The 14,991-nt window shown below is 38.9% G+C and overlaps 1 protein-coding gene across 5 annotated transcripts in view; it reads left to right on the top strand.

The window, feature by feature from the left end:
* Positions 1-14,991, top strand: part of ANO6 (anoctamin 6) — a 186,251-nt gene that overhangs the window by 110,673 nt on the left and 60,587 nt on the right. For all 5 annotated transcript variants that reach the window (XM_027592751.2, XM_027592749.2, XM_027592753.2 and 2 more), the window contains 4 exons: positions 6,799-6,864; positions 7,790-8,077; positions 8,296-8,409; positions 10,467-10,582. In XM_027592751.2, coding sequence (XP_027448552.1) covers positions 6,799-6,864; positions 7,790-8,077; positions 8,296-8,409; positions 10,467-10,582 — 584 coding nt within the window. The remainder of the gene's footprint in view (positions 1-6,798; positions 6,865-7,789; positions 8,078-8,295; positions 8,410-10,466; positions 10,583-14,991) is intronic.

The raw sequence follows: 14,991 nt of genomic DNA, 5'->3' as shown, positions 1-14,991 counted from the left end.
ACACATATTACCTACTTGAGTAAATTCCTCATCAGATCGGTCTACTAACATTAAATGTTTTATCACCAACATGTGAATTTAAATTAACTCCCAATTAAATTATTTATTCCGCTTACTGAACCTTTTTGAGCACATGATATATAACTAATAAATAGTACTTAGAGTAGTTAGTAATTTTTTGTACAAATTAAGTATCTTTAACTTATTCCTTATTCATCTTTGTAGGCTTAACAAAGATTGGCAAGTTGAAAAATACACTGACAGTACCACCAGTACTTTGCCTAACAAAGTGCCTAACAAACACTTGAAATTAATCTATGCATATATTTCATTAATCCCAACTGATTTGTGCTTTATTATCATTACAGTGTGTTCAGTAATTTTACTTCATAGGCATTACAATCCTTGTTTTTTTATCCTGCAAAAGCTGGGTGACATTAAAAAAAATGGTAGATTGGTGTTTACAATCAGTATTATTGCTGTATAATTCACAAGCCAGTCCTCCCCACAATGACTTTATTAAGCTAAATGAGATGTGTAATCTAAGGTGCTTAGGGGCAGAAAGCTTCCTTAATTATGCCAGTCTGTCCTTTGTGATTTTGATTACTCTTATTCTTTATTTCTCTGACAGCTGTATTAACCTCTCAAAAGAGATATGAATAAAATTCCAGTTTCTGGGGTGAGATAGGTACTCTTATCCTTTTTCACTTTGAACCCCCAGCACCATTCTCCACCAGCATTAATAGAATCACATCCATCTTTTTCGTGATGTACGCATGTCCTCAATGATTACAGTCATTTTGGATTTACTAGAATTAGGTTTAAAAAAAAAAAATGATCCAGGTTGCAATGCCAATAAATTTGTTCCCCTAGAGACAGAAGAATTTACAGCACAATCTAAAATATGACTGGGTGTTTTTCAGAGCCAAAGAGCCTCAACTGGTTATTTTGTGCTGCTAAATATAGACCATAGACTATAGAACATAGTTTAGGTTCATAAATGTAAAGTTTTTCAATAAGGCACATAGAGAATTTTTAGTTAAAAAAAGTGTGACCTCATATTTTTTCAACAAGTATTTATTGAACAATGGCTGTCAGTCAATATGCAATATTAATTTTGTTTCATTTTTAACATGGAAGACAGCTCTACCCTAATTTTTTTAAATGTCAAGAACATTGTTACTTATCTAAGTATAAATTCTACAAGGAAGTGAAGATAATGATTTCATATTAAACAGATTGAAGCAATCTTTTCTTAAGTAATCAGTGTTTTCCTGATATGTGCTTGTTTGACAAATACAACACATATGCTAATTTACTTTAGCTACCTGACAAACCAAGAAAACTGGTTTGATCAATTTTTAAAATATTCCACTAGTTCTTTGTGAATTGCCTTGCCAAAGAAAAATAACAAGAACTGTCTTATTAAAGTAACTCCAAGGTGATATATTAACATGTTTAAGCAAATAAAAATGTCCTATCCTTGATTCAACTGTTTAAGTATTTATAATGAGTGGTAAAATAGAGGGCATTATAAACCACCTCCAAGGTCTACCAATTATCTTGAGAGAAATCAGGTAAATATCTCAGGAGTTCTTTATAAAGAACTAGATAAGAACTAAAATAGGATAAATTAGTACAACCTTTCTGGAGGGCAGTATGGCAGTACATATTAAAGAACTTAAAATTGCACACGCTCTTTGATTTAACAATTCTGCTTCTGGGACTTTATCCTGAGGAAATAATAATGGATGCACAAAGACTATTCTACAAGGATTTTTATGATAGTGAAAATTAGGAGCAACCTAAATATCCAACAATTTGAGATTTGTTAAATAAATTATAGTACACTTCTCTGAGAGACTATTACCAAGCATTAAAATGAGATGGAAGAAAAGTATTTCTAAGGTTTTCTGCATCTTTGATACTCAGATGTGCTATACACTTTTGTCAATGACCTCCCTTATTATACACAGAAATGAGGGAAAAGTGAGGAGATATAAAGCTGTGTTCACAACTTTCAGAGAGTGAAGAGGACACACACACACACACACACTCACACTCACTCTGTCTCACACAGATATACACATATATCAGATATCAAAGAAGGACCAGGATGACCAAGTGGTATAGAAGAGTGAAGAAGTGGGAGAGCTGAGTAACTCAGCATTAAGATCCATTTCTTAGAGTTCTAGTAAAACAGTGTCATTGGTGTCCCACTGAAGGATTAGGGGATCATTGGGTGGAAGGTACGGAGGCCAAGTGGATTGGGGTTGCTTATTCTTGTTCAGATATTTGGCATTAAAAAAGAAGAGGTGAGCCTCTAAGGCCTGTAGGGGAGAGAGGGTTTTGTGTATGTGTTTTGTGTTGTTGTTATTTTGTTTTGTTTTTTGTTTGTTTTTAAGGAATAAGGGTAGTTGAGCATGTTTGAATGCAGAAAAAGAGGATATGGTAATGGCTAACATGTCTGTATGGCTTATTATGTGTAAAACATGATACTGTGGACTTTTATACCCATGATCACATTTAATCGCTAAGAAAACCTCAAGATGAAGCTATTTCTTGTCCTATTTTTGAAATAAAGCCACTGATGTTTGTACGATTTAAGTTCTTTTGCCCAGTGTCACAGAATCTGGATTTGAATTTTGACTCTGAACCTAACTATTATGCCATTATTTTCCAAAAGGAAACCAAAACTGGAAGAGCTAAAGGGCTATTTGGTAGACTAAAATTTGAAAGGAGAGAGTCCCATGAAGGCAGTAAAGAGTTGTAGCCTCAACTTAGGAATTCTATAGAGGAGGAGGCATGTCTTACTTCTACTGTTCAGGATGTTGCAGTCATGGTGATGCAGCCGATACAACCAAGACAGGAGTAGTTTGTGTTTTGTATGTTAGATAACAGAACTGCCCTCCTATTGGGTTGGTTCATTTCCAACTCTCTAAACCCTCCCCCTTTGTCATCTAGTAATTCAGACTCCAGGGTATCTGGAAATCACTTCATACCCTGGATGCCCCGAGCTATCTGGTGCTAGGACATTCCAGAATTAAACCATATCTCTTCTTCTCTGTCATATCCTGTAATACTTGTAAGTAAAAGTTCATGGAACATTTTAGGGGGCTCAGGAAAGGGGAGCTTAGACTCAGCAATTTGTATTCCTCAGTCCATTCCTACATAACAGGCAACCATTGATCCACTATCCACTCCATTCATTCATTCATTCATTCATTCATCAGACATTTATTGCATGTTTATTCTATTATAGGTCTAAGTGCTGAGGATATCAAGATTAAAAGACATCTCTAGAGGCAAGGATGGTAATTGAAGAGTAGGTAGGGCCATGGAAGGATTTAATATTGTTAAGGATGGGAAACGTTTTAAGTGTTTGTTGGCTGGGAGTAAGAGCAATGAAGAGGAAAGAATAAAGAGAAGGTATTGCTGAAGCAAACTCAAGAAGAGATAGGAAAAGGATGCAGTCTTCTGACCCCAAGAAGAGAGATGGTATCTAGCTGTGGATAGGTAGATAGAAAAACACCTGCAGGAGTTCACATGAGTGGCTGCCATTTTCCCTGCAAGGAAGGAAGCAAGGCCACTTGCAGAGTGTGCTGGTCTGGAGTTGGGTATGAGGTGTGAGGAGCTCCTTGAAAGTTTGGAACAGCTCCCTGGTGGATGAGTAGGGGCCAGAAAGGAGACAGCTGTGTATCATAGTGGACCTAACTGTAGTAGTAACCATGAATTTGTAATAAGGCCAGTTAACACAGTTATGTGATTTCTTTCTGCCAGCACTTAATTATTAAAATAGCCTTTTAGCCACTGGAGAAGTTCCTCTTTTGACTGATTCTCCTGCTCTTCTAACTAGAAAGACATTTGTCTACAAGAGTGAGCCTTCACACTCTAACTGAAATTATTCCTGACTGACTTTGAAAGGATACAGAAGACACAGTCATGGATCCTGCTAATAAGACAGTCTGGGTTGCCTCTTGTACAGACTCAGGATGAGTCATCTTCCCTGAAGGAGAGGAAGGCAGAGTGTCTGATGTACTCAGAGCACCACTCCCTCCACTGTACAGGGATGTAGGTTTGAGGCTAACAACTTTTCCCTAGTTCGTGGTTACTGAACCAGTCCAGATTCTTACTGGCAAGTAATAGAAATGAGCTCTAACTTAAGCCCCGACAAGGAATTTATCAGAAGAGTGTTAGGGAGCTCATAGGTTCTTCTGAAGGGTTGGAAGAATAAGCCTGGAAACCAGGCAGCTAGGAGCAGTGCCCCAAATCCCACCGCAGAGCCATTCTGGGAGAGAAAGCATGGTTGCTGCCCAGAGCCACTGCTGGTACCACTGACCAGCAATGGTGCCCCAAATCTGCCATAACCTCTACTTCTGCTACCTCGGGACCTGGCATTCACTCTCCCAACCACCCTCGAATGACTTCTGCTTGGCCCAGCTTCTTTGTGTCACTAGCTTCTGAGTGAGAGTCTGGAGTGGTTGGTCTGATTGACAAGGCCCAGCTCATGTGCAAATACCTGAACTTCACAGGAAACCAGGAAGGACAGTGAATGTGTTTTCCTCTGCTATAGTGGACATGGGCTCTGGGGAGAGTTGAAATGTTGGGTGGCCATAAAGAACAACAAATGCCTGTTAAACTGTCATGAAACATATGCATAAAAGTTTCAGTCCTTCTGTATCAGAAGAAGGTCTTAGGTCACTGGACGCTGAGTTTCTCTGTAGTTCCCCCCAGAGCAAACTATTTTAAGTTCTTTGAATTTTCAGTACTTTGAAGGATGTTCTTGGGAATGTTTGTAGAAGAAATTAATAAGCATTTGTTGAGTATAGTCTTTCAACAAGCATGTATTGGGCATTTACTCTGTGCCAAGCACCATGTTGAACATTATTTGCAGGATCATAAATGCTTTTGTTTGTTTGTTTGTTTGTTTATTTATTTATTTATGGGGGGAGGCAGAGGGAGAGAGAGAGAGAGAGAGAATCTTAAGCAGGCTCCATGCCCTGTACGGAGCCCGGAGATCATGACCTGAGCCAGACGGTTAACCTACTGAGTCACCCAGGTGCCTCTCAAAAATGCTTATTTTAAGCAGTAGTGAAGAAAGAAGCAATCAGGCATGAGAACTGGACTACCATGCAAGAATCAAAATGCAGATTAGGATCTAGAATGAAGAAATACTACCTATATAGAAGCAGGATGAGTCTGAAGCAGCTTCCCAAGCTGAGGCTGGGGATATGGCAGGTCTGGTTGCTTGTTCATGTTTAGGGTAGTTGTAGCACTTGCTGATTTTTCTCTAAGTGACTATTGGGTGCTCAAATTGTAACAAGCAATTAAAGGTATTACATTTGTAAAGCTCTGGCATGTTGTAAGTACTGTATCGCATCATTTATTAAATAAATAAAAATTAAAGCAATATTCTGTTTCTGATAATTCCACAAAATATGTTAGGGATAACACTTGGACTTAAATTTAGCCAAATACTAGGTGTATTTTTTCACCTTTTGGCCTTGGGGCTTTTTTCATACAACCGCCATCTGCTTTCTATTTATTAGCTGCTTTCCATGTTCTAGGCACTTTGATAGCAGCTCAGCCTCTCCTTTGCCCCTTGGCAATTGGCAAATCATGAATGGCGCTCCCTGGGCAAAGTGGTCTTGACTGCCGGATCCCCTGGATTATCTAAGCCATGATCCACTAATTCCTTTATCTTGTTAACTGCTCAAGTTAAAACAAGTTTTTGGGTTTTTTTGGTCCAGCTTTTTCAGTTGTCTTTGGTGGGAGAATTGGTCCAGTTAATCTGTGATGACTAGAAATGGAAATTCTAGTTCATGTGCTTTATGTGGTTTAAATCATACAATCCTCATGAGAGCCTCAAAAGGAAATTAGTGAGGCTTTCTCCATTCTATAGAGGAGGAAAGTGAGGCACAGAGAGTTTGTTTCCTGCCAAGGGTCAAAGAGCTGATAAGTGGTGGCACCAGAATTTGAACACAGGCAGTCTGGTTTTAGAGTTTGTATGTTTAACCCCTGTCTTTACTCATTTTTCTGCTTTCATGAAGCAGTATAGCTGTTTCATCAAGAACACCGAAAGTGTTCTTTTAAAAGGTTAAGTAAGTCTCTACTTTTACATGCTTTCCTTACAACTTAGAGGACACAGCTTGACAAAAGCCTAACCAGATAGAATTTAATACCAATAAATACAGTACATTCCGCATCTTTTCAGATGGCCATGTGACACATATCTATTATCAATTAATTAGTTCCATATTTTTGTAGATTTTTAGATGTTTATTCCTTCATGGACATTTTAATCTTGCAGAGAGAAACATTCTGTTGAATTTTGCAACAAAATTGTTTATGTTGTTTATTGAATTTGTTCAAGGCATGTAGAGATGAAATATACATATCCAAAATTGAACCATCTGTATGTCTGATATGTCTAGAATGCCAGATCTGGGCTTTAACTCTAGCAAATGACATCAGTGAATGGGGCTCAAAAAACTCCATTTGTGTGCCAAACCACTTATGAGTTAAAAAAAAAAGGTTTTGGAATTGTGCCAAAGCTAGAGACTTTTATGCATCCTGAATGGCCAGAAACCCATGGGGACAGCCAAGGCCTTCGAGAGTGCTAAGTGAACAAATCACCAACAGCCGGAGCACCTTCATTGCTTATGTGCCATTTTGAGCAGATCTATCTTTTCATCAGATTCAAACTGGTTTGGTTTGGTTTGGTTTTTCTTAAAAAGGACTTTTTCTGTCCTTGGCAAAACTACAGGATCTAACATATTTTCCAATTTCTTTTGACAGAGAAAAAGACGAGCGTATGAATCTAACCTCATCTGTGATGGCCTGCATTTAGAAGCAACAAGATCGGTGAGTGTTGGATCCTTTCCAGTCCTGGGCTGACTGGTACTCTTGGGAAGTGGCATGTCATTTGGAATGCTGGAGTGGCGTTTGAAACGTGCAACTCTAGTGATGCCTTAGGCTGGGAGGGGAGTCCATCAAAATCTGCATTATAGAATGTATGTTTGTTTCTGATCGAAGTCAGCCTACCTTTTTTAATAGCCAAAGAATGTAATACTGAATGTGTGTATAAATGATTGTTTTCTTCTTTTAAGAGCTTTTTAAAAAGATTTCTTATTTTATAGACAATAGCTTATGAAAAATTAGAGAATATAAGAATAACAAAAATAAAAATCCTCTAGGTTCTCATTATGCGTAAATAACCTTGTCCTTCTAAACTTTTTTATTCCTCAAAATATATGCATTTTTCCCTTTCAAAAAGGGGGATTATTATTTCACAGTTTTATAATTTGCTTTTCTTTCCGTTAATATGTAGTAGATGCATTTCTATATTGACATTTTTTTCTAATGGACACGTAACATGACATTTAACAGATATATAATACAATAAAGAGTCCTGTTCTGGGTTAGAAATGTTAAAATTATCATTAAAATAACACTGCGGTGAATATTCTAGTGTTTTTATTTTTAGTCACCAATTTGGATGGAGTGATGGGCAAATTAACAAGTTTGCTTTTCTTCGTTTAAAATAATAGTAATTTTATGAAAGGAATATGACAAGGAGTTTAATTACTTGCTCAATAATTTGAACCAAGAAATTACCTTTAAGGCAAAAATGTCTGATGGAGTACAAGTCTGTTTTTATTTTATCTTCATTTTTACCAGTGTCCTGTGTTTTAACTACCAGCAACATGAGAACAATCTATATGTGTTTTAAAATTATGAAAACAATTGGTTTAGTGTCCTGGTTTGTGTTTTTATTCTTCCTTTGTAGATTTTGGATGATAAGCTTGTATTTGTAAAAGTACATGCCCCATGGGAGGTGTTATGTACATATGCTGAGATAATGCACATCAAATTGCCTCTGAAACCCAATGATCTGAAAACCCGGTCCTCAGCCTTTGATAATTTCAGCTGGTTTACCAAAGTCCTCCAAGTGGATGAAAGTATCATCAAGCCAGAGCAAGAGTTTTTCACTGCCCCATTTGAGAAGAACCGGATGAATGATTTTTATATTCAGGATAGAGATACTTTCTTCAATCCAGCCACCAGAAGCCGCATTGTGAGTCTAAACCAAATTTAGTTGCTGTCTTAGAGTAATTTGGAACCTGCTGTTTGAATAATTAGTGGTCTGGTTTGGTTGGTTTAGTTTCATTTTTAAAAGCTGCACCCCCACCCCCCTCTGCAAAAAGAAAACAGGTTCCTGTTACAATAGTAAACAGTGGTTGATTAGTTACTCAGTCTAGTGCTCGCATATTATTTTGGAATTTTTTTTTTTAGGTTTACTTCATCCTCTCTCGGATCATGTATCAAGTAAGAGACAATGTTAAAAAGTTTGGAATTAACAAACTTGTCAGCTCTGGGATCTACAAAGCAGCTTTCCCTCTCCATGATGTAAGTCAAATGGCAAAAATGAAATAAAATACCCAAGGTATACTCTAGTGTGAATAGAGAAGGGCTAATCTTCTTAACCTTGAGTTTCTTCTTTCATAAAATGAAGATGGTCTATTGCAAGGATTACAAGCTCATTTAGGGCAGGAACCAGGTTGTTTTGTTCACTGTTGACTCTCGGGCATAGAGAAGGCCATGAGTTTGAATGAGTCAATGAATGGATGATTGAAACAGTAGCCGCCATGTAGTGCATGTGTAAAGCAGTGCAGATTAGCAGTTAAGAGCATGGACCCTGGGGCTCGCTCTCCCACTTCCTAGCTGGATGACCTTGTAAAAGTCATTTAGCCTCTCTGTTGCTCAATTTCCTCATCAATAAAATTGGGATAATAATCATACTTACCTCATAGAGTTATACCATAGAGTTACGAGGATTAATTAAATTAATCCCTGTCAAATGTTACAACCATCCCTGGCATATAGGAAGTAGAATGTAAGTGTTAGCTATCCTCATAATTACTGGCAGATGTTATTATCAACCAGAAAATTATTGGTTCTTTTTAAGCAAAATACGTGTTGGATCTTCTTACTTACCATTTTCTGGAACACGGGCTTTTTCCCCCTGAAATATCATTTTCTTAGTGTGTCCTGGAATATCACAAGGCTTTTAAAAAGGCATCTGTCAGGGTTCTTGTCACGATGGCAATACTGCAGAGTGTTGACATTTTTTGAGGACTCCGTTCTGAGATGACAGTAGCTCCTCAAATTCAAGAGCACTTCTCTAGCGGATAACATCTCTCATGAAATGAAAATTTTAAAATGTGACTGCTTCAGACCCTTAATGATGCCATAAATGCAGGGATATTATATCTAAGCTCTTTAAATAAATTCTGTCATTGAAATAAATTAGATACCATATTAGAGTGTGCTGTAGCTTTGTTACATTCACTCTCGATTTATCTGAATCTCTAAGACCAAGAAAGCCAAGACTGAGATTGATCATTGCTACTGGGTATTACACGTACTTATGGGTGACGACATTATTGAAACGTACTGTATATGTTAATAAACTAGGACACAAAAGAGCTACTTGATGCACATGTGTAAATAGCAGAGAGCTGGGTGGAGAAGCAGGTTCTGAACTTTCTGGTAAAGAGACCCAATATGGCAGCCCGGCCTGACAGTCCATGTGTTTTATATCTGTGCCCAGCAAAATTAGTGATTATGGCATGACACAAACTTTGGGGACACTTGCAAATAGCTGTCATGAATATTAATCTGGGAGGCCAAAGTTCAATAGTATTCAGTTGGCATCTGACCATGCCCAGTTCTTTCCCACTAAAGCCTCTTTTACTTGCAGCGTCCCACATCCAGGCTAAGGATTGATCTCCTGTGGCATTTGGAAGGGAAGTGAATGGAGGTCAGGACCCATGTTAAGGCTTACCTGGTGATAATCTGGTTCTAGTATAGGAGGAAGGAAAACGAGTCAGATGGGAAGAGTGACTGAATTGAAGTAGAGGCAGGAAGCTTTGTGTTTTGAGTAAGCGAAGTGTATAATACGTCAAACTTCGTTGTTGTTTATATTTTATGTGTTGTCACAGAGTAACTGCTGAGTTGGGGGACAAAGATGCCTGGGTTTTAGAAGTGACCTTGATACTAACCCGTTAAGGCCCTGGTTCCCCCAGGTGTCCCAGGAGGGCGCTGGACTATCAGGTGTTCTTGCACTGTGGCAGTTTTGGCACTTGAACAGCCCAATTTTTAACTGTTTAGGAATTGGCACACCTGTAGGATGTAAAGCATCTCTGGGGCTCCCACCAGGTACCTGAGGTGTTCTCTAGGATTATAACAACCAAGCATTCCTCCCCACCCACATTTTCAAGTGGCCGCAAGCGATTAATAATACCAATACCATTGGTTGAGAATCACTAAAAATTAGATGATCCATCCATCCCTTCCAGCAAATGAGGGCCCCTTATTCCTGTGAAGTATGAGTACTATATTGAATAAACAGATTTGTGAACACCTAGCGATTATATGCTCACTTGTTTGCTTCTGCTTCGCAGTGTAACTTCAGCCATAAGTCAGAGGATCTCAGCTGCCCAAGTGAACGGTATCTTCTGTACAGGGAGTGGGCTCATCCACGAAGTATATACAAAAAGCAGCCCTTGGATCTTATCAGGTGAGGTGTTGGAGAGAGCATGCCAGTGGGAGGACTTAGAGTTGCTCTCATGGCATCGAAGTGACACTATTTAAAGAGTATTGCCAACCAGGGAAGCTCACCCAAACCACTGAGCTTCATTGCCTGGAGCTTTTTATTGAGGCTTCATTATGTAGGCATGACTCACTGAATCATTGCCCATGTGGCTCAATCTCCCACCCCTTCCTTTCCCAGTATCCTATGACTCAAAGCCCCAACACTCTAGTCACATGGTTGGTCTTCCTGGCATGGCCAGTCGCCATCCTGAATCATCCCATTAGCACAAACTAGGGGCCCTCCGTGAGTCATGTCATTGGCATATACTCTTAGGTGGGGCCCCAGGGGTTCTTTGTGAGTAACAAAGATACCCTTATCTTGGGAAATTTCAAGGGTTTAGAGGTTAGCTCCCAAGAATTGGGAATAAAGACCTACCATATTCTTCATTGCACAGGAGTAAATGTTAGATTTAGCTTAAATTGTATGGTAAGAAAACAAGTTTTCACTGCTTGCCTGTCTCTGCTATTAGATACTGTTTTACTATATCTAACAAGATGTGATGACTAGTGCAATATTTGTTTTCTGAAAGCACCAAGGTCAGCTGCTCTTCAGAGACTTTTTTAAATTTATCATTATGTTAATCACCATACATTACATCATTACTTTTTGATGTAGTGTTCCATGATTCATTATTTGCATGTAACACCCAGTGCCCCATGCAGAACATACCCTCTTTAATACCCATCACCAGGCTAACCCATCCTCCCACCCCCCTACCCTCTAGAACCCTGTTTGTTTCTCAGAGTCCATAGTCTCTCATGGTTGGTCTCCCCCTCCGATTTCTCCCCCTTCATTCTTCCCCTCCTGCTATCTTCTTCTTTCTTTCTTTTTTTTAACATATAATGTATTATTTGTTCCAGAGGTACAGATCTGTGATTCAACAGTCTTGCACAATTCACAGCGTTCACCATAGCACATACCCCCCCCAATGCCTATCACCCAGCCACCCCATCCCTCCCACTCCCCCACCCCCCACTCCCCACTCCAGCAACCCTCAGTTTGTTTCCTGAGATTAAGAATTCTTTGTATCAGTGAGGAATTCTTAGTTGACCATAGAGTTGAGGGTCCATTTCTGGGCTCTCTATTCTGTTACAATGATCTGTGTGTCTGTTTTTGTGCCAGTACCATACTGTCTTGATGATGACACCTTTGTAATAGAGCTGGAAGTCCGGAATTGTGATGCCACCAGCTTTGCTTTTCTTTTTCAGCATTCCTCTGGCTATTCGGGGTCTTTTCTGGTTCCATACAAATTTTAGGATTATTTGTTCCATTTCTTTGAAAAAAGTGGGTGGTATTTTGATGGGGATTGCATTGAATGTGTAGATTGCTCTAGGTAGCATTGACATCCTCACAATATTTCTTCTTCCAATCCATGAGCATGAAACGGTTTTCCATTTCTTTGTGTCTTCCTCAGTTTCTCTCATGAGTATTTTATAGTTTTCTGAGTACAGATTCATTGCCTCTTTGGTTAGATTTATTCCTAGGTATCTTATGGTTTTGGGTGCAATTGTAAATGGGATCGACTCCTTAATTTCTCTCTCTTCTGTCTTGTTGTTGGTGTATAGGAATGCCACTGATTTCTGTACATTGATTTTATATTCTGCCACTTGACTGAATTCCTGTATGAGTTCTAGCAGTTTTGGGGTGGAGTCTTTTGGGTTTTCCACATGAAGTATCATATCATCAGCAAACAGTGAGAGTTTGAGTTCTTCTTTGCCGATTTGGATGCCTTTGATTTCTTTTTGTTGTCTGATTGCTGTGGCTAGGACTTCTAATACTGTGTTGAACAGCAGTGGTGATAGTGGACATCCTTGCCGTGTTCCTGACCTCAGGGGGAAAGCTCTTAGTTTCTCCCCATTGAGAATGATATTGGCTGTAGGTTTTTCATAGATGGCTTTTATGATATTGAGGTATGTACCCTCTATCCCTATACTCTGAAGAGTTTTGATCAAGAAAGGATGCTGTACTTCGTCAAATGCTTTTTCTGCATCTATTGAGAGGAGCATATGGTTCTTGTTCTTTCTTTTATTAATGTATTGTGTCACATTGATTGATTTGAGGATGTTGAACCAACCTTGGAGCCCAGGGATAAATCCCACTTGGTCATGGTGAATAATCCTTTTAATGTACTGTTGGATCCTATTGGCTAGTGTTTTGGTGAGAATTTTTGCGTCCATGTTCATCTAGGATATTGGTCTATAATTCTCCTTTTTGATGGGGTCATTGTCTGGTTTGGGGATCAAGGTAATGGTGGCCTCATAAAATGAGTTTGGAAGTTTTCCTTCCATTTCTATTTTCTGGAACAGCTTCAGGAGAATAGGTATTAATTCTTCTTTAAATGTTTGGTAGAATTCCCCTGGGAAGCCATCTGGCCCTGGGCTTTTGTTTGTTGGGAGATTTTTGATGACTGCTTCAATTTCCTTAGTTGTTATGGGTCTGTTCAGGTTTTCTATTTCTTCCTGGTTCAGTTTTGGTAATTGATACATCTCTAGGAATGCATCCATTTCTTCTGGATTATCTAATTTGCTGGCATAGAGTTGCTCATAATATGTTCTTATAATTGTTTGTATTTCTTTGGTGTTGGTTGTGATCTCTCCTCTTTCATTCATGATTTTGTTGATTTGGGTCATTTTTCTTTTTGATAAGTCTGGCCAGGGGTTTATCAATCTTGTTAATTCTTTCAAAGAACCAGCTCCTAGTTTCATTGATCTGTTCTACTGTCCTTTGGTTTCTATTTCATTGCTTTCTGCTCTGATCTTTATTATTTCTCTTCTCCTTCTGGGTTTAGGCTGTATTTGCTGTTCTTTCTCCAGCTCCTTTAGGTGTAGGGTTAGGTTGTGTATTTGAGACCTTTCTTGTTTCTTGAGAAAGGCTTGTATTGCTGTATACTTTCCTCTCAGGACTGCCTTTGCTGCATCCCAAAGATTTTGAACAGTTGTGTTTTCATTTTCATTTGTTTCCATGAATTTTTTTAATTCTTCCTTAATTTCTTGGTTGACCCATTCATTCTTTAGCAGGATGCTCTTTAGCCTCCATGTATTTGAGTTCTTTCTGACTTTCCTCTTGTGATTGAGTTCTCTAGTTTCAAAGCATTGTGGTCCAAAGATACACAGGGAATGATCCCAGTCTTTTGGTACCTGTTGAGACCTGATTTGTGACCTAGGATGTGATGTATTCTGGAGAATGTTCCATGGGCACTGGAGGAGAATGTGTATTCCGTTGCTTTGGGATGGAATGTTCTGAATATGTCTGTGAAGTCCATTTGGTCCAGTGTGTCATTTAAAGTCTTTATTTCCTTGTTGATCTTTTGCTTAGATGATCTGTCCATTGTAGTGAGGGGGGGTGTCAAAGTCCCCCACTATTATTGTATTGTTGTCGATGTGTTTCTTTGATTTTGTTATTAATTGGCTTATGTAAGTGGCTGCTCCCATGTTAGGGGCATCGATATTTACATCTGTTAGATCTTCTTGTTGGATAGACCCTTTAAGTAGGATATAGTGTCCTTCCTCATCTCTTATTACAGTCTTTGGTTTAAAATCTAATTTGTCTGATATAAGGATTGCCACCCCAGCTTTCTTTTGGTGTCCATTAGCATGGTAAATGGTTTTCCACCCCCTCACTTTCAGTCTGGGGGTGTCTTTGGGTCTAAAATGAGTCTCTTGCAGACAGCATATCGATGGGTCTTGTTTTTTTTATCCGATCTGATAGCCTGTGTCTTTTGATTGGGGCATTTAGCCCATTTACATTCAAGGTAACTATTGAAAGATATGAATTTAGTGCCATTGTATTGCCTGTAAGGTGACTGTTAACTGTATATTATCTGTGTTCCTTTCTGATCTGTGTTGCTTTTAGGCTCTCTCTTTGCTTAGAGGACCCCTTTCAATATTTCTTGTCGGGCTGGTTTTGTGTTTGCAAATTCCTTTAGTTTTTGTTTGTCCTGGAGGCTTTTTCTCTCTCCTTCTCCTTTCCGTGACAGCCGAGCTGGATATAGTGTTCTTGGCTGCATATTTTTCTCATTTAGTGCTCTGAATATATCATGCCAGTCCTTTCTGGCCTGCCAGGTCTCTGTGGATAGGTCTGTTGCCAATCTAATGTTTCTACCATTGTAGGTTCCATATCTCTTCTCCGGAGCTGCTTTCAGGATTTTCTCTTTGTCTCTGCGACCCGTAAGTTTTACTATTAGATGTCAGGGTGTTGACCTATTTTTATTGATTTTGAGAGGGGTTCTCTGTGCCTCCTGGATTTCGATGCCTGTTTCCTTCCCCACATTAGGGAAGTTCTCTGCTATAACTTGCTCCAGGATACCTTCTGCCCCTCTCTCTCTTTCTTCTTCT

The sequence above is a fragment of the Zalophus californianus genome, chromosome 9, assembly GCF_009762305.2.
Source record: "Zalophus californianus isolate mZalCal1 chromosome 9, mZalCal1.pri.v2, whole genome shotgun sequence".
NCBI classification, from domain to species: domain Eukaryota; kingdom Metazoa; phylum Chordata; class Mammalia; order Carnivora; family Otariidae; genus Zalophus; species Zalophus californianus.
The sequence above is the reverse complement of the archived record's forward strand: the minus strand, read 5'-3'. Positions and strand labels throughout refer to the sequence as shown.